This window comes from Castor canadensis, chromosome 1 (genome assembly GCF_047511655.1).
Source record: "Castor canadensis chromosome 1, mCasCan1.hap1v2, whole genome shotgun sequence".
Taxonomy (NCBI): Eukaryota; Metazoa; Chordata; class Mammalia; order Rodentia; family Castoridae; genus Castor; species Castor canadensis.
In genome coordinates, this window is record NC_133386.1 from 50,571,506 (window position 1) to 50,591,207 (window position 19,702).

The 19,702-nt window shown below is 38.1% G+C and overlaps 1 protein-coding gene across 4 annotated transcripts in view; it reads left to right on the plus strand.

Moving 5' to 3' along the window:
• Lama4 (laminin subunit alpha 4) overlaps positions 1-19,702 on the plus strand; it is a 156,514-nt gene that overhangs the window by 36,650 nt on the left and 100,162 nt on the right. For all 4 annotated transcript variants that reach the window (XM_074076240.1, XM_074076232.1, XM_074076245.1 and 1 more), the window contains exon 3: positions 17,927-18,028. In XM_074076240.1, the coding sequence (XP_073932341.1) occupies positions 17,927-18,028 (102 nt within the window). The remainder of the gene's footprint in view (positions 1-17,926; positions 18,029-19,702) is intronic.

The following is a 19,702-nucleotide window of genomic DNA, read 5'->3' on the forward strand; positions in this document are numbered from 1 at the left end:
GGAACTGCATAACATCTATTTTGCAAAAAAGAAAATTTGCCAATTCACAGTAGAATTACATTGCTTTATAATACAATACTGCATCTGCTCAGATATGCCCTAAACTAATAGAAGACATAGAAGAAAGGGGAATTCCAGGAGTTGGGAAAGCCCCAATGTAGTCCCAAAATAGAAAAGAATTTGGGAGGCAGGTTAGCTGTAACCCATTGCTCACTCCATGATTCACTTTCAACATGGCGGGCACCATGGTATTTGATGTGAGAAGGCCCCTCCATAGAGTAAAGGTAGTGCTGTCTTTAAGGCGATATAATATTGTGGTAAGGTCAAGGTAATCACTTTTGTGAGGGAAGGATAATTCTCTATGTAAGGTGCTTAAAACTTCTGGGCTTTTATCAAAGGCCTGGGCTCTCCCTAATCTCCAAAAAGTATTTGTGGTTATTTTGGCAGAAGAAACACATTTTTCCTGTGCCTGTGTTCTTGGACAGGCAGTATATCAAAATGTTCAGTGGAAATAACCATTTTTTTCTATGCTACATTTTGTCTGCTTTTCTGTCCAGTTATTTTGAAAGCTAAGTGTTAGATTCATTTTTAGTTATAATTCATTATAACTTCATCTTGGGTTATCTTAACTAATTTGGCTTTAGTTTGATTACAATCTGTTTTTTGAATCTGCTAGCCTAAGGTCATATTCATCCAGAAAATGTGCTTTTTTCCTCAAAGGCATGAATCAGCATGGATTTTCTTCGAGTTTAGTTCAACTCATCCAAGAAATTTATAAACTTCAAAACAGGAAGAAAAAACTTAAAAGTGTAGTCAAAGCCGTAAATGAGAACAATTACTTGCTCAATTCCAGCTGCTCAGAGACTGGGTTCTTGGCAATAGAGAATTGAAAACCAAGGACACCAGGTTCATTCTTTACTTCTTGTCAGGCTCTACGGTAATTAAACCAATTCTTCAGTGCTCAGAGAGCCACAAAACCAAGAATTTCCTCCATTCTCTTGCTCATCTCAGTTTGGGTAGAAGGAAAAGGAATAAAATCAAAATATTCTCTTTTATAGTTGACATTGTCCCTATTCATAAACTATAACTTGAAAACTATTATCACTTCCAAAATTTCTAACTTTCAAGCCACATAAGGGTAACTCGTGGAACCCTAAAAGCCACAAAGAATTAACAAGGCTTCCAGATGTGCCTAACACCTATTTCAGGGATTAGGGGATTCCTCCAATATTATCTACAATGTGTGAAGAAAAACCGGTATGATCACATGAGTATACTATAAGCCAGAAAATTGCTAAAAGTATCACACAACTTTAATTGCTGGCATTAAACTAATTTTTCCAAAGAAAGTTCCAGCAAGTAGAATGAAGTAAGTCTATCTGGTACCTTTATTAAGGTAGATTAGCTTTAAAAAGTGAAAGATGCCTGCTTTGAGCAATAAAGAAAAAAAAAAAACCAGAATATAAGTTCACACCTCTCTGCCTTACAGGGAGTAACTACAAACTGTCCTATGGTTTCTAGCTATTCAGCTGGAACTTTCCTCCTTCCAGAAAACTCTGCACAAATGCCATTTCCTTCAAAGAACAATTTTTGACTCCTTTCCCCTTCCATGTTGCAAGTAATTTCTCCCTTCTCTTCACTCTCTCTGCATTTCTCTGTACATCTCAGTATATTATGATTCTTACCACTTTCTTCCATCCACTACAGGAAGTGACAAACACACCTGAACTGCAGGTTAGCAAGCTCCATTATTCATCTCCTGATTCCCCAAATTGCCTGTGCAAGTGCCTTTAGTGTAATTGATACCCCAAACACTTGGTTATTTGCTGAATGTCTGCTTTGTGCCAAGCCTTAAGCTGAGCCCTGGGTAAATGTTGTACATGAAACAGAGACAGCAAACGAATAAATGAACATACCAAGTATCAAAGCTAAAACAGAGCCTAGTTTTCTGTTTGTGGCACATGGATATCCTGCTATAATTCTGTTGTATAACTAAAGAAGAAATCAGCATTCAGCTTGACATCAGTCGTGAACCATGGCGCTGTGTCCCTAACTGCATGTGTGAGAGAATGCCTTTTAAGTTAAAAGCTTTGTCTTTCCCACTGTATATGGAAAAATTGACTGTGCAGTTTCATGGAGAAGGTCTAGCTAGGAAATGTTTATATTGGAACAAGCCCCATCTCTAAATCTGGGCTTGTTACTGAATGGTATTTTGTTTCCTTGGATCAGGGAAGGGGTCTGGAAACATCTGTAACTCAAGTATTGTTTTAAAATCAGCACAATTTTTTCCCTCAAATGACAGACAGCAGAATTGCTTTAAATCAAATGCTCTCAGTCTTCCCTGTCCATTTCCGCTCATAAATGTGTATTATTTTGTTGTCATTAAAATGGCAATACTTGGACTAGATTTGTAGCACTCTGGGCATTGCTAACACGTTCACAGTCACTTTCTTTTCAGTTTATTTTGTGTACCTGCCTTCACTTTTATAAACACACTCTCACAGAATGACTGCCAGAATCACAACAGTTATTAGGGAGCAAACTTCCAAAGCTACAAAAAGATGATGGATTATAAAGCTATTCTGGAATTCTGTCCACCAGAATTTTCACTTAAAAATGCAGATTATTTATGCCATTTACAAATGTGAACTTAAATGAAAGAAAAAAATTTCACTAAGTGATATTTCACAAAAATCTCAGAATTAAATCTTTGGGTAGGGAAGTTGGGGAGAAAAATCATAAAAAATACCCTCACGTCACATGAAATGATGGGACTTCTGTATTAATTTTTTTAATACCGTTCAAGTTCTAAATATAATAGAAGTAGTTTAGGAACAGTTCATGATATTGTAGCTAAAATTTTATGAGTAAATATTTACCACTTTTTGGAAAAGTTTTTGTTTTGTTTTATTTTGCTTTTCATTAGTTTCTCCCCAATTAAGGATGTAGGATTCATGATACTGATGTAGTTTTCTTATTTTCTGAAAACAGTTGGTGTTTGATGTACTAATTTATTATGAACTGTTTGAAAAAATCCTGTCACCAGAGTCCCCATACAGACAACCACTCTGACATCCTTGGATATTGGCCCAAAGATCCATCCCATTCTTCTGAGCCATCTTAGGTATCTGACAGGCAGACATGTAAAATACTTGTTAAATGAATTCTGCTGCTCATATTTTACAAATAAGAACACTTGGGGTAGAATGTCATGGTCACATGTATCACAAAATGCACTGATGGCAGAGCAGAGGTTCCACACATAGTCTGAAATCTGAAGCTACAAGCCCTATGTGAGATCTAGCTTCCCTTGGTGCTAAAGGACAAAGGTGTCATTTCTTGGTTCAGTCTAATTTTCAGCGATGGTGTTTTATTAGTACAATTTATGAGCCATAGTTTTCTTATGAGGTGCAGCCAGATACATGTCAAGCTGCCATCTATTCTGCCTGACCAGACATCTGCTTCTGATTCATGAGGGGAAACACCTGCACTCATGCTGGTGTGCATTACACAAAGGGCATCCTTTCCCAGAGTCCATTGTCAGATCCCTCAAATGGAACAAGGGAGGTGTCAGGGACACAGATGGATGTCATATAACCAGCTTCCAACAAGAGCTGACTTCTCTAATGAGTAATCTACATTATTTGCTCCACAGTCAATTACTGCCTGCATACATAAAACACTGTTAAAAACTAAAACGCTAGCTATAAGTTACTGTATTTAAATTATGAATAACAGCCATATGCCAGAGGAGATAATTACAGAGAACTGGGGGGCAATGGTTCCTACCTGGAGTCAGCCATATGTTCATGGAAAAATCGTGAAAATGTAGTTTGCTTAAGAGTGTTTTCCCCACCACCCTGCTCTACAGCCTTCCCTCCTCCCCCACCCAAGATACCTAGGGAGGGGCCCTAAGACCTTCTGATAAAGATGGCAGTCACCTGTGAAATAAGGGAGACAGACAAATGAAATATCTTCAATGAGATTCTTTTCTTTCTTTTTTTCTCTGTTTTTTGGGGAGGAGGAACTGGGGTTTAAATTCAGGGCTTTATACTTGCAAACCACTTGACCTACACCTCTAGTCCATTTTGCTCTGGTTATTTTGGAGATGGGGGTCTCTCAAAATATTTGCCAACTCTGGTATTTAGGCATTCTGTAATGTTAAGATACAATCAATCCGTATTTTATTAAGCATCTACTCTGTGAAGGCATTTACGATTCAGGGACAAATCAGACAACTCCAGTTTCTGTTCTCAAGGAGCTAAGTCTTCTGAGGAAGAAAGATAATGAACCAGGACCTTGGCGAGTCAGTCCTGAGCCGTGTGCTGTAGAGAAAGAAAGCATTGCAGCAACCAGAGAGGCTACCAGTTAAAACGGCTAGCACAGGCTAGTGAAAAAAGAAGAGAGGAAACTGTTCACTATTGAACCCTTCTGTGACTTTATAGTGGACTTTAAACGCACAGTATTAGTTGATCCTCACAACTACTGTAGAAGATAATATGATGATCACTCCCATTTTTCAGAAGGGGAAGCTGAGACTCTCAGTGGTAGAGCCGAAACTGAAATCCAGATGATCTCACACTTTCTGCTATTCGAAGTCACCTCCAAAGGAACTAACTACAGGGAATTGGGTCCAATGTGAGGAGCAGATCGTTGGGTATCACACCAATGACCACAGAGGATAAATCGGTGATGTCTAAACACTGCAAGTACCCTAAATGCAAGCATATTTAGAGGAGAAATTCACTCAACAAGTATTTGCTCAATGGCTGTCAGGTGCATGGTGGACAAATGGGGACTGAATACACGAGTAAAGATTTCTTAAAATGCCCAAGAGTAGATTGTTATCATATCCTGGCAATTCAGGCCATAAATGATACTTGCACCTTAATGAGAGTGTTCCTGAGGGAGTGAGGGGCAGGTGATTTGTAGAGCTATTAGAATTTTTTTCAAAAGACAACTATTTGAAGGAAATTTCCCCCACCTGTGAAACGCCTTTAAATTATTCAATTTAACTTTTAGATCTCTGTGATTACATTGAAAAACCTATCTAAACCGACAAGTTGAAATGGATCCCACCCTTAAATATAAACCCTTAGCTATTTTGATTCTCTGAAAATATGCTCCACCAATTGAATGGAGGGAAAGTTTTCTCAGATTGTTGTAAATGATGATAGAAGAGTTTAAATCTATGAAGTACAGTCCATCTTTAGAGAGTACAATTTCAATCCCCAAGTGGGTAAAATTCAATTTCTGGCTCTTTTCAGCCCCTTACCAGTTATTCCAGAAATGTGTCTCGAAAGGAGCACTTACATCCACGCTGTTTCCCAGCTGATGAGACCACTTCAAATTCTTATGTCCCCACCAAATTAACATTTGGAATAACTTCCTCTAAATGGACTCTTCACTTTAACAAAGAACAATTATCTCCCAAGAGTTGATTTAACTTCTGTGAAATGTAAAGTTGAATTTAGGATGTAGAGGAGATAATGGGTGTCATTATGATTTGGGCTATTTTGGGAGACTTAGGTCTAAGGAAGGCTGAAGGCTAGAGCTAGCTAAGGAGGCAAAAACATGAATGAGAACACTACACTCCACCAATGAAGAAAATACAGAAAAGGGCTATAAGGAAGATGTGATAAAAAAAATTGAATATATATAATCCTAAACCTTTGGCCTATTTATAGCTTGGTGCACAGAGCCACAGTGATTTCTGGTGTCACATTTAATAATTTTCTAACAAGAGCTTTTATTTGATAATTTAAAACCCTCAAACCCTTTTGCTTTTACTTGAGGAATTTAGCACCACCTTAATAGATAAATTCACATTTTTTTAATGAGCGTTATAAATTCTGATAAAGGCAACTTAGTATTTGAAAGAATACTTGGCCTTCAACTCAGAAAGTCAATTGGATGTCGTTTCATTCATGCTCTGCTGGATTATTGACTAATCCCCAGGTCGTTTCTTATTGCTGTTTGAGTTCCTTCTCTTGGCACACCCTGAGAATGAGGGTGTGCTGAGCACTCTGCAACTGTCCCCCCAGGTCCTGTCTTGCTCTGCTCAGAAGGCTGAATCCCAAAGACTACTGTACCCCCCTGGGTCCCTTAATAGCAGGAAACCAGTAGGAGAAGGAAGAGCTCCAGCGGCTATGCCCCACTCTCTGGCTGCATCTGCACAGCCTTTGGGAAGAGCTGTAGGCCCGCAAGTCTGCATCTCCCACTGGCAATCTCCCTCCTCCTCAGCTCTGGCTTTCCCTGGATTAGAACATATTTCTTTGCTCCCTGGACCACAGAACTGGAAGATCTTTAAGAATTCCATTGTGTTTGAGCCTCCCATGGCCTCTCCATTCCTTGCTCCTATTCCTGTCTACCCTTCTCTAAGCCATCATCCATTCAATCTTCTTCATTCTCTTCATTTGAACCCTCTGAGGAGAATTTTGTTTCCTGCTGAGCCTGACTAACTGACTATATCTATGACAACCTCTTACCAAAATTTTTGACTTTCTCTCTATTTCTTTGTTTATGGAGAAATTTTTTCCACACTTACTTCAATAAGCTGTTTCAATTCACATGTTTTTCTTTTACCTTCATGGAAAGGAATATCAAAAGAAAAAATATTAGCAAACTATAAGAACATAATCTTAAAGTCCACAGTTCGGCTATATTTGGTTCAAATTATTGCACAATCTTTTCCTGATTCTAGCTCCAGGCCAGCTAGAGGGAGCAACCTTTGACCTAGCTTGTGGGTCACACCTTTCATGTTCTGCCAATCTAAGGCCAGGATGTTAGGATGCTTGGGGGTCCATTATTAGCTGTTGTGATCCCTGAGAAGAAAGTGCAGTGCTTTCAGGTTAGGCCTCGGATCCCTTCTTAGGACATAAAATTGACCCGTAAAACCCTCTTGCTTGGACCTTCATATTTTACTTTGCCAATTGGAAAATGTGAGTATTGTGCATTGTTCTGAAAATCTTTTACCTCTGCCTTAAATTTGCAAGGCCCAACCAAAATCAATGGGTATCCTAAAAGTCCTCCAGATTGCACAGGTAGCCTAAGCCAGGTAACTGTGGAGATTAAATTAAACAACCATCCAGAAGAACCTAAAAGGTGATGAGTTCTCTCCCTGAGACAGGCATAAGACCTGTAGAAGGCTGCCACATTGGAAGGATAGCTGCTGGCTGTAAGGAAGGCTATAAGGAAAAACAAAGGAAAGGCAAATTAAGTAAGGAATGGTCTTACACTGATTTTTTTTAACTATGTGCAATGATAATGGTACATAAAGTGAATAGCCAGGAAGTTAGGGAAATTACACACCTGTAACTGAATCCATTGGCAAGACCACATTAGTCATTTCCTAGGGATGATGTTGTAGGGACCTTGCCAGGCCTAGACATGGAAGTTCAATATGCAGACAACCTAAGTAGGTCTTTTGTTTTTCTTTCTTTTCTTCTTTCTTTCCTCATTTCTTCCTTTCCTTTTCAGACTTTCATAAGAATTTGTATGTTATACATACAAAGATATAACAAGTAAAATATTGTTGATATAGTTAGAGTCCATATACCTTTCTTCAGCCGCATTTCTCTTCTTTTTCCTTAACTGGCCTGATTTCTTAGGTTCCATTTGTTTTTCCTATTTGTGTATCCTTACACAAGGTATCACATAGTATCATTTTGTATGTTTTAAATGCAAAGTCAGTATCATACTGTCTCTCTTCTGCAATTGACTTTTTCCTCCACTGTATTTATAGATTTATTTATTTATTTCTAAATAATATTTATTTTTTTTTCATTCATAATATAGATATCTCTACTATGGGATTGGACAAATTGCTCTCCAAAATGTTTGCACTATTTGCTCTCCCCTGGCTCATTCTTTACAGATTCAAACAGATTTTTTTTTCCCCACTAGCATATTTTCAGTACCTACTTGCTCTTTTCTAATTATTATAATAGGTGACACGGGTATGAAGGTGAATAAGACACTAACCCTGTACTCACTGAGATTTCAGGAGAACAGGAGTGAAAAGTAAAGTTTCTAATACCATGTTCCATGGCCTCTTCTGAGGTATCTGCAAAGTGCCATATGAGTAACAGAATCTAAGAGATTCATAGTCCAGGGGATAATAATCCTAGAGAGAGAAAGACAAATGTCCCGAACTAAGCTCTGGTATTAGGAACAAGGAGGGAGAACCATCTTGGTAAGATGTCCAAGGTAGAATGTAAACTCTATGAGACAGCAGCAGAGATGGCTTAGTCTTACCCAGATGGAGGCAGTAAGTAGGTGGACTGTGTGTAAAGATTTAAAAATTAGAATAAACCTTAGTAAAATTTAGTCTTTTTTATTATACCAGCAATTCTAAACAATGTCAATCTCCCTGCAAAAATCTCTTGTTGTCTAAACTCTTGAGTAGTTGCTGTGGTTACTGCTGAGGTTTAATAATATAACAAATATGTAAGCTTCAAATTAGCACATTCCAATCACTTAACCATTAACAGATACTACACTCAACACAGAAATTAATTTGGAGAGTTTCCAGTCCTACAGTCCATCTCAACAAAGAGTAAGTTTATAATAGTTCAGAATTATATAAAGAAGTTTCTAACTTCAAACTCTATTCTCTGTGGTGCTTCTCATGTCTGCATTTAAAATACAGATTTGAAGCTAGGCAGAAGTGGCTCATGATTGCAATCCCAGCTACTTGAGAGACCAAAATAGGGAAGATTTTCTGGACAAGAGAGGAAGAAAAGGAAGGGAAAGCAGATCTGAGGGAAGATATTCTTAGATTCTGAACTGAGAGGAAGAATCAAGGTTCATCCAACATAGGATCCACCACCTGTCTGTACTCTGCCTCGCCTCACAGCTAGGGGATGAAGAGATGGATGGTGGTATAGTTTGGATCTGGAGCTTTTCCCTAGCCTGAGGCAATGGAACTGTTAGTAAGTAGGCTCTAGTGAAAAGAAGTTAGATCACTGAGAGCGTGCCCTTGAAGGGGATATTGACCCCTTCCTGTCTCTCTCCTTTATTCCTGGCTACCATGAGGTGAACAGACTTCCTCTGCCCCACATTCCCACAGAGATGTACAGTGCCACCCAGAATGACAGGGGCCAAGCAATTATAGACTGAAACTAGGAGCCATAGTAAACTTTTCTTCCATAAGTTGTTTTACCTCAGATATTTTGTTTCTTATAGTAACAAAAAGGTGACTAATACAGATGGTGTGGGAGAGAGGAAGGGTGGGTGACAAAGCAGGGTCTGAAGGCGGTAGACATGTTGGCCCCAGAGCACAGACAGAGAGGGTTCGTCTTTCCTGTGGTGGCGAGCACTCCCTCTTCTGGTACAAGCAGAGGGCCTAAGGATGAGTCAAGACAAATGGGAATTTTGAAAAGAAGGGAGCTAGAAAGAAAATTCCCACCCACTGACTTTTATGTTCTCATTGAAAGAGGGAAGATTATCTGTTGAGAAGAAGTGGGTGTGATCAAAGTTTGGGTCGTATTTCTCCTTTTCTACTAACTCACAATAACATTTCTTCAATGATGCATAAGCCCGTGAGGAAGAGCAGAGGAAAGTATGACCTGTCCTGCTCCTCGCTTTCTGCTTGCCTTTTGAATGACCTTGTGGGGGGGGGGGAGCACATCAAGTCCTCAAGATGGTAGGCTCAGCAATGGAAACTGATAAAACACCCCAGCAGAGAAAAGTAATCTGGCTTTCCTGAGTACGCTGATGAGAAGTCATTGTCACTCATAGACAATTCAACCTCCAAATTTCTTGTAAAAAGAGGAGGTAATTTAGGCAGACATTTTCAAGACTGTGGACCATTAAGAAGTAATGATCAAATTGGATCACCCATAAAAAAGCACTTAGGTCAGTGCCTGTAAGCCATCCGGTATCGATCCATAAATATTAGCTGTTGTAATTCATAAAAACCTAGTTGAAGATGACAGAGATGTTTGTCATCTCACAACATCAATTCCCTGTAATTGGTTAAGGAGTCATCAAAATCCCCCAAATGTCTGTAGTGGTTGTCATTTCTCTCTACTTGATCTTACAGCTAGCCCTGTGGGCTGCATCTCTTCCTTTCTTGGAAATGTGTCTATGGCATTTGTGCCAGTCAATTAAATAAAACGGAGTCAGTTTTCATATATATATAAATCTGGCAAAGGCTAACTTGTGTAACCATTGCTCAGAAAGAAGGCAAGGAGTGAAAAGAACAAGCCGGTTACAGAAAGCATTATGAGGAGAATCCAGAGCAGAAAGCCAGATGTTAGCAGGTGATATATTTAAAAAAAAAGGCACCACTGAAACCTCATTTTGTTATGTAAGTGGCAATTACTACTATAAATGAGCAAGTTAAAATTTCAGTAACTTTCCAAGGAGAATAATCAAAGAAATGTTCATAGCATTAATGAATGTAATCATCCCTAAATCTAATACTTCAAGGGAAAATTGTATGGTTTTAGAGTCTATGAACTTTTTTATTTTATCCTTTCCATTTTGCAAATAAAGAGGGCTATTTATCATAAATGTAGTATTTCAACAGACACCAAATCTGTTGATATCTACAGTCCAAATAAATATTTGATGAGCAGGGTGTGGGGACAGCTATTTAAGAGCAATGGTTTCTACCTATGAGACTACACGTTGGCCACTAAAGAATGCTGAGGATTAGTTGCAACCATCTTTCCAGTCTTTACTAAATTACTAAATTAAGATTGGTCAAGACAGCTCTGTGCTCCTCAGAATTCCTCAGGAGTGAGTCATTGTCCTTATTTCACTGGTAATTAAATTGAAAGCTGGAATGTTTTGTAAACTATACAAGCTGTGGCAGACACTGGTCCTAAGCCACAGCACAAAGGTAGCTCTAGGAGCCAAGTAGGAGAAACCAGCACTATTGACCACATTTAGTTTTTATCCTAGTTTATTATGGCACCCATAAGAAATAACTTTGAACTGGATGAATCTCTGAGGAATGTTGAAACCACTTTCCTAATCAGGCTATGGTGAAATCACTATCAAAATCTAAAAATCAACTTCGCCTATTAAAGCGTGGGGAATTTCAATTACGCAAAAAAGAGCTTAGAAATACCCAAGGGAGGACCCACGGGTAACTCTCTCCAGATTCAAGTCAAATCAATCAAGAGAACAACTTCTTGTGTAGCACATTGCATAATGTATTTAACTCATTTTAGTGCTTTGATTATACATTTATGTAGGAAAAGTCAAGATATGTTAAGCCCTCTTTGAAAAAAAATAGCTTAATTTGAGGCTGATTTCCATCACAGATATTCTACCTTTTATTTTTTATAGACAGAGAAAAAATGGTTTGTAAAATGCCTCCTTGTTTAAATAATTCACTTGTCCTTAGAAGTCATTCCTCTCTAACAAAGCCTAAATTGATGTTTTTAACAGATGATACCATATTGCTCCCCACTAGAATATCTTTACATGCTATCAGATTTGTAAGTTGTTCCAAGGGTTTTTTGTTTTGTTTTGGTGGGTCTGGGGTTTGAACTTAGGGCTTTGTGCTCTACCAACTTGAGCCAAGCCTCTAGTCCATTTTGCTCAGGTTATTTTGGAGATGGAGTCTCAGAAACTACTTGCCCAGGCTGGCCTCGATCTGCAATCCTTCTTATCTCAGCCTCCCAAGTAGCTAGGATTACTGGTATCTGGCTAAACAATTATGGGAGATCTCTTCGTTTTTTTGTTTTCTTTTTTTGACAGTATTGGGGTTTGAGTTCATGGCCTGGCACTTGCTAGGCAGGGCTCTACCACTTGAGCAGATGGAAACCAACATTGTGCAGACCCTTAGACTCTGGGTAAAGGCACAAAGTTTTAGTCCCCATGTGAACATAATATTTTACCTTTTATGGTTTTTATTTTTATTTTGCTTGTTTTTTGAGATAGGGTCCTGCTGTGTTACCCAGGATGGCCTGGAATTCACTGACATAGTGGGGTTTCTTTTTTTGGTTTGGTGTTGTTTTTTGCCTGCTTACTTGCTTATAGGTTTCTTTTGTGGTAGAGATAATAGTCTATCTTAAGGTGATTTTTACCATTTACAACAAAAACTAGAGCTCATAAACACTGAAACTATAGCTAAAATATTGTTGCCTGGAAACAGAGAAAAGTAGATTCATTCTATATATACAAAAGCCTAACCAGGAAGATAATTTAATGTGGGTTGTTACGTTTGAAGAATACTAATTCAGAATGTAGCATTGACTCTGGATACCAGTAAATGCAGTAAATTAAAGCAAAAATTGGTGAATCAAAAGTCTAAAAGTCTAATTCAGGAGGGAAAATGAATCAAGTTGATACTTGCAAAATGTTTTTAGATCCTTGGCTGAAGGCACATGCAAATATCTATTACAGGTCAAAGCCTACTAGGGTAAGCACCAGAGCTTTAGCATATACTCTTCGTAAAAATGATTTATTATAACTAATTCATTGTCACTTGTTGGAGCTGAAATTCCAGTCTGATTGTCTTTGGGACATGGGTACCTACTCAGGCCATGTCTCATACCCGCAAATAGCAACATCAGATTCTTCCTAAATTCCATCAACTTTGCCGTTTGTTTGTTTTAGTGGGTAACCAGTGACCTTCGATTTGTAGAGGATGCTACTGGAGAATTTTAAATATTTAGTCAATCAGGCTTTTCAACAGAAATTCTGAAAATCTCAGCGATTCAGTATCTGTACAAAAGTAGCGGTTTGTGGTCAGTTAATTAGTTTCTCTGAGACAATATTTGAGAAACACAGTAAGAGGATCACTTGACTTGGTACTCATTTTATTTAATCATTGCAAATGACTTTTAGAAGTTTGCTGCACCCAAAGGATTCAGGCTGGACTGTCCTTCAAAAGAACATTATTAAAATTTTTAAGAAGTCGTGTGTGGTGGTACATGCCTATAATCCCAGCCCTCAGGAGACCAAGGCAAGAGGATCTTGAGTTCAAGGCCAACTCGGGCTCCACAGCAAGATTTTGTCCAAAAAAAAAAAAAAAAGAAAATTCAAAAACTGTTCTGTACAATACATTACTGTTTACATGAGTCTAGTGTTCTCAAGGAACTTTTTCAAATGAGGACAGAAAGGATCAGACACTTGTATAAATATTACCCCTTTATTAAAAATAATCTTAACTAATTATATCTTATTAAGTAATTAATATTATGATTGCATAATGGACTTCTGGAAATAATGCCTTCTGGGTTCCTTTAAACAAAGCAGCACATGTGGATATCCCACACTGGTCTCTGCCTAAAATTCTATCCTGCTCTAATTTCCATAAATTTAAATCAGGCCAGCTGACTTTTTTTAAACTCCAAGCCAGACCTCACTCTAATCATAGCAAAGCAAGCAAATGAGAATTTTCACTCTAGTTCTTCACAGGCAGAAGTAAATGATGTTCGTTAACCCATCTTAATAGTAGAGCAGGAGGCAGCTGTACTAATAGAACCACTTAATAATGAAGCTATGTAAAAGGTCCAAAATGGTTTGGTGGAGAGTAACTGATCAAAATGACAACTTGACTGAAAGAAATTGCTTGAAAAGGAAATTGTCTCACTCAACGATTTTTACGTATTACGTACTTACACATTTTAAACATTGTATTTATTTTAAAATATTTTTTCTTAAGTTTAAAGGAGATAGTTTACATTTTTTAAATGTATGTCAGTCCTCTTTGTGATGTTTGTAACAGAAAAATTTTAGAAATAACCTAAATATCCAACAAGAAAGACTTGGTTGAATGTGTTCTTGACACATTAATAGCTCAAAGTTGAGGAAAAGAAAGCCAGAGGGTATGAGTCCTGCATCCAACACTTCTTATCTGTGTTTCTAGGTCTAGATAAGTAATCCTGATAAACCACAAAATTCCTGTGTATAAAATGAAGATCCAGGAGCCTACTTCATAGATCTACTGTGGACTAAAATGAAAGAATTGAGCAGCATGACTTAACCATGGCAGTCATGTTCAAATAATTAAATGTTCAATTGAACTATTTATTTATTTTATTTTATTGGCAGTGCTAGGGTTTAGGTGCTTCACCACTTGAACCAACCCCTAGCCCCTTTTCCTCCAGTTGTTTTTGAGATAGTGTCTCTCCTTTTTTGCCTGGGCAGGCCTGACAATGACCTCCCTATTTATGCCCCCCAAATAGCTGATAACAGGTACACACCCCACACCCCACCTGATGTTTTGTGGTTGTTATTGTCAAGATGGGGTCTCACTTGCTTTTTGGTATGGGCTGCCCTTGAATTATGCTCCTCCTGACCTCTGCCTTCTGAGTAGCTGGGATTATAGGTATGAGCCACCAGACCCAGTTCATTTATTTATTTATGAAGGGCAGCATGTTATAGCAGAGAAAGAATAAGGTTTGGATTGGTATGAATCTCTTGAATGGCATTGATCATAGCTATATTACAAGTATCCTCATATTTATTGTCATCCTTGTTATTATTGTTATTGTTTTTAAAGACCACAGACCCATCCAAGGTGGTACAATTCTCTGAGAATTCTCTAAGCTTTCCCACCCAAGTGTATGCTACACTTGTCTTCTGCAAGAAAATTTTCTCATGATGAGAAAATGCTCAATGTGACATCTACAAACTGATTGTAAGGCATCTTCTCTTGCTCTGTAAATTCTGGAGAATCTTCTAAAAGAAAATAAACAGACACTTATTTAATTTATGGGAAGACTATGCAATTTCCACAGGCCTCTAAATAGCACAAATGTTAAAATTATGATGTATAATGATTATTAACCAGGGGGAAAATTGAAAATTATGGCTCTTCCATATTTGAAAAAACTGCCCTTTAATATTATAAAAAATCAATTTTGCCAGTTCCTATAGAATTTCAAGAAAAGTTTCACTAAAAAAAAAATCACAGGCCTCTCAGAAACCACGATGAATTATATCCATGTAAATAAACAACCTGCAATCGATTGTCCTACAAGATAATTAAACTTCTCTGCCATCACTTCACAATTCCATTCCAAGGAATCTCAGAAGTTCCCTAACACATGGTGCAAGGTGATGAGGACATGGGCTCCAGCAGTGACATAGAATTGTCCCCAGACCTAAGATTTATTTGCCTATTTGTTGCATTTAAGTGTTTCTAAAATGGTGCCTGGGATTTGAATAGAGGAATTGAAAGATATAATCTAGAAAAGAATTTGCTAGGTTTCTATCCACTACCCCTTCTCTTGTCAGGGGCCGAATGACTGCTCAGCATAGCGCAGTCCCTGCCTCCCTTTTCTTTCCATCTCGCAGTGTTAGCTGAGTCTCCCTTCACTCAAGGTCATAGCCTCAGCCTAGGGAGTAGACAAGTGGATAATGACAGACTGTCAGAGTGAACTCTCCTCCTCAACTTGGCACAACATAAAGATTTCTTCTTGCATAATCAATCTAGGCGGTGTCTGTTGGGCTGTTGAGAAAGACTTGAAACCAATCCAGCCGGAGAAGAGAGCAATGGAGGGTTAGCAGAGTGTGCCACTGGTTTCCAAAAGTGCCTCTGCCTTTTGTGCTCTCCTGGTCCAAGCCATTCCAATCATCGCCTGTGATGAACAAGTAATATACCCAAAACACCGTGAGGGATTTTTCCAATCTAATCAAATATCTCAAATATCAGACTCTTTGGCAGAACTTTCTAAAAAGGTAAAAATTTTTTGTCAATCTAAAGTTATTTTAAAATACAACAATTATTTATTAATAAAATACAAATCCCTTGGTTTTGTCATCAGGGGCTCACTGAATGTCTGTAATATGGACAGTGAGACATGAGAAAGCACTGCTTTGGGGCTACTGAGATAATTAATATGAAGACCCCTTACTACTCTTAACCACTTCTCTTTAACAAAAACCCCCAAAATTATAAAATGCAACACATTCATGGATCATCAAATTGATTTTATGGGTAATGACCATTAAATAAAATAGAAAAGTTTAAGGCATAGTACATATGGTGTCTGTGAGTCTCTTTTCTGAGATACATATGTGTCTGTGTGTATGTATATATATAGAGAGAGAGAGATCTATATCCAAATCTATATCAGCATCAGTCTAGATACAGATATTATATCTAGTTATAGACACCAATCTGTGTACTGTGTAACATTAAAAATACATATTTGAATTCATGACATGAGCCTAAAATTATGTGAAATTAGATACTCTGTGTTAGATGCTTCTTGCTGCAATTTTAGTGTCTCTCTCTCTTTGGTTCCCCAGTCTTTCCTTCCTCCCTCTTCCAGTTTGGAGAAACTGAAAAAGAGGCTTGCCATCAACCATAAACCCTCCATTATAAATTTTAAATTGGTTCCTCTCAGCCTTACTTTCTCCACTTACAGAATTGAAATGTCTTTGCCTTTCTTCATGGAAAAATACCATTATTCTCTGTTAAAGAATATATTAAATTTTAGTTTTAGGGTCCAAACTGTTGGTATTTGTATACTGTGACTAATGTCTACTCATTCTTTTTTGTTTTTGAAAAACTATCTAAATTTTACTTTATTTTATTAGCCCAAGTTGGTAGGATAGTTAAAACAATTATATTTGCATATATTAATTGCACATATCTCATATTAGTTAAGGACCATTCGTATGTCCTAATAAAATAAACCACTATCTTTTTCTTTTTTTTTTGGTAGGATCAGGGTTTGAACTCAGGGCTTTGCCCTTATAAAGCAGGCACTCTACCACTTGAGCCATTCCTCCAGTCCATTTTGCTCCGGTTATACGTGCCCAAGCTGGCCTCGAACTGCCATCCTCCTGATCTCAGCCTCCCAAGTAGCTATATTACAGGCATGAGCCACCAGTGCCCCAGCTACTCATTCTTTCGTTACAGAGAAAAAAGCAAGAGGAAATGGGTTTGCATATCAGTCCAGGAACTTCAGCGAGATATAATGAAAACTTTCCTGGTAACCAGGACACTACAAACTACAATGGGTGATTGGGGGGAGGGGTTGATGGGAAACCCTCTTGCAGTGTAAGTCTGTGGAACAATCAGATTCTTATCTGTCTGGAATTCTTTAGATACAAGCCTGTCTGGAGGGCAGGGATTGGACTTCCAGGCTGTCATGCCATTTCTCCGCTGCATCACAGAGACCTCCCAAAGAAACATCTGCTATATCCCCATAAACGCAATTGCATAAACGGTACAATCTCTCACCACCAGGACGTTTCTCCATTGGAGACACTGGAGACATGGGGAGGATTATTCGTTATTTTGCAAATCAGCTGGTATATTGTTGGATGGTTTAACATTTCCACAAGCCACATGGCTTCTCTGGGTCTCATTGTCTCATCACTGGACTCAAGGAGAATAATGCGTTCTCACAGATAATGAAAATAAACGAAATATATGATCAACACCACATCGGGCTTGACAAGTATTATAGCTCATTAACTTCCTTACCCTTCCCTTTAACATGTTAGAGTCTGAAGAAATAGAGGCTTTTTTAGCCTGCTTTATGAAGACATAACTCTAAGTTATTATGCCATAGCTAATAATTTCTGAAAACAGAAGTCTTTATTTACAGGGAGCATAATGCAATTCTTCAGCTTGACCAATCCAGTCATGGTTTGGTTTGATTTTGCATTGCTTTACTTTGTTTTGTTTTGGATTTGAAAAAACCATTAGAAAATTTCTCTTTCTTACTGTTACCTAATATCTTCTCGATCTTCCTTACAATAATGGACCATTGTCAAGAGTGTTTCTCTTCTGCAAAGTGAAAGAAGAGAGAAAGAAATTATGCAACAAAAAAGCTTTTTGTATACACCAACTATCACTAATGGTAGTATAAATAGACCATTTTGTTATGTTTTATAAAGAAATATTTAGTTTAATAATCACTTTCTATTACTTCTCTTAGGAAATAATGGCCAAAGTGGACCTTTTCAGTAACTATAATGATTTCTGATGTGTCTGTTGCAGAGATGTGATGCTGGATTCTTCCGTGCTCTGTCAGGAGAATGTTTGCCCTGTGACTGTAATGGCAATTCCAATGAATGCTTGGATGGCTCTGGGTTCTGTGTGGTAAGTCAAGGACACACAGGAGCAAACTTCCATTTTTCCTGTAAAACACATAGTGTAAAGGCTTTCCAATTTTAAGTGGCCACCAAGGCTTTTGCATGGAAGGGTCCTACCTCCCACACTTAGCAGCTGGTTTCCTGCTGTAGGCCAACGGTGCTGGGTTGAAAATAATACACAGAGGAAGAAACCATCCATCCAGATTCCTCTGTAATAGTATAGTTTGCCATATGTTTGCCTTCATCACACATGAACCCGAGGAATAAAACAGTTGTCGCATAGCCTATTGTAGAGTGTAAGATAATCAGGCCTAAAGATCAAAACAAGTTTACATTTTTTTTTTAAATTTGAACCAAATAGCCTGAAGATGAAAACTTCAGCCTTGTGGACTTTTAAATTCTGTGTTCAAGCCCCAGAGAGACTTTTCTTCTCCCTTATTGAAATGAATTTCCCCAATAGGCTGTTCTCAAGTAAAGCATGATATTGATAGACACAGACAGACAGAAGACTTCTAGCAGAAAAGTCCTTGGTACCTATTTTCTCATTTTCAAAGAATGGACTGATGACTTAGTGAAAATGGGCGTTGCAATGCTGACCGGAAGTGGCTTCAGTAAAAATCATTGGGGATGGAGGGGGGTGGGAGGAGTAAGGGGTGGGGGAAGAGCCATTTTCAAGTCATTTAGCCCTAATACCATGTTTTTCTTCATCAGCAATCTGAGGTAGCAAGAAAATTCAATTCCTCAAATTTCTACAAGGCAAATAAGCTTTTTCCAAACTGCAAGAGTAGTTTTACTTAAGCTACAGGAATACTTACTTAAATACACTCAAAATTAGCATAATAGTCCTAATTAAACAGATAATTTTGATTACAAGTGACCTCCAAGGTGTGTACATGAAGTTGCTATTTTGTTTACACTTCACATGAAGATGCAAATTAGAACTCTTTCATTTCTTTTCCACCTAGAAGTTGACATTTTTCTAGGGACAAAGAATTAAGAGGCAAAACACTAAATGTTGCTATCTCTTTGTAGTGTTTGTGTAGCCCTAATATTTACTTTCCCCTCCCCCATCTTCTTAACTAACCATTACATCCAGGATGTCCTCCGTGCCGTGTAGGCATATGCAGCTGCCAAAATCTACCCCTGTCTAATGCTTCCATCTCCGGTTTCCTGTTATTTTAATCCCAGTGACATTTGGGGGGAAATCCCATGCATACACTTGAACTAATAATGTACATCTCCGATAATTTGACCAATTAGAGGGTCATTGTTATCTGGCTTATTAAACTGTAAGCCAGTGGAGCCTACCAAGTCCATTGATTGCAAACAATTAGAAAAATAAAAAGAGAAAAAAGTCTGCTAGTGCCTGTCAAGAGCATTACCTAAGCCACTCTTTACAATGATGTCATCAGTATACTACAGGAGCCATCATGGTTTTCTTTTTGACCTAGACATAAGCTTCTGGGAGAGTTTGTATCATGGCATTCCTTCCCCATTTCTGGGGCATACAGGGTTCTAATAAATGTTTGGGGCTTGATTAGGGTGGTAAATGTTTGTGCATGCACACAGAGAAGTTGTAGATCTTCTTACAGTTATTTTGTGCCAAGACAGAAAATTTAAACATTCTGCTCATCTTAATGGTGGTTCTACATCCCTACCTTATCAACAGAGAAATATCTTT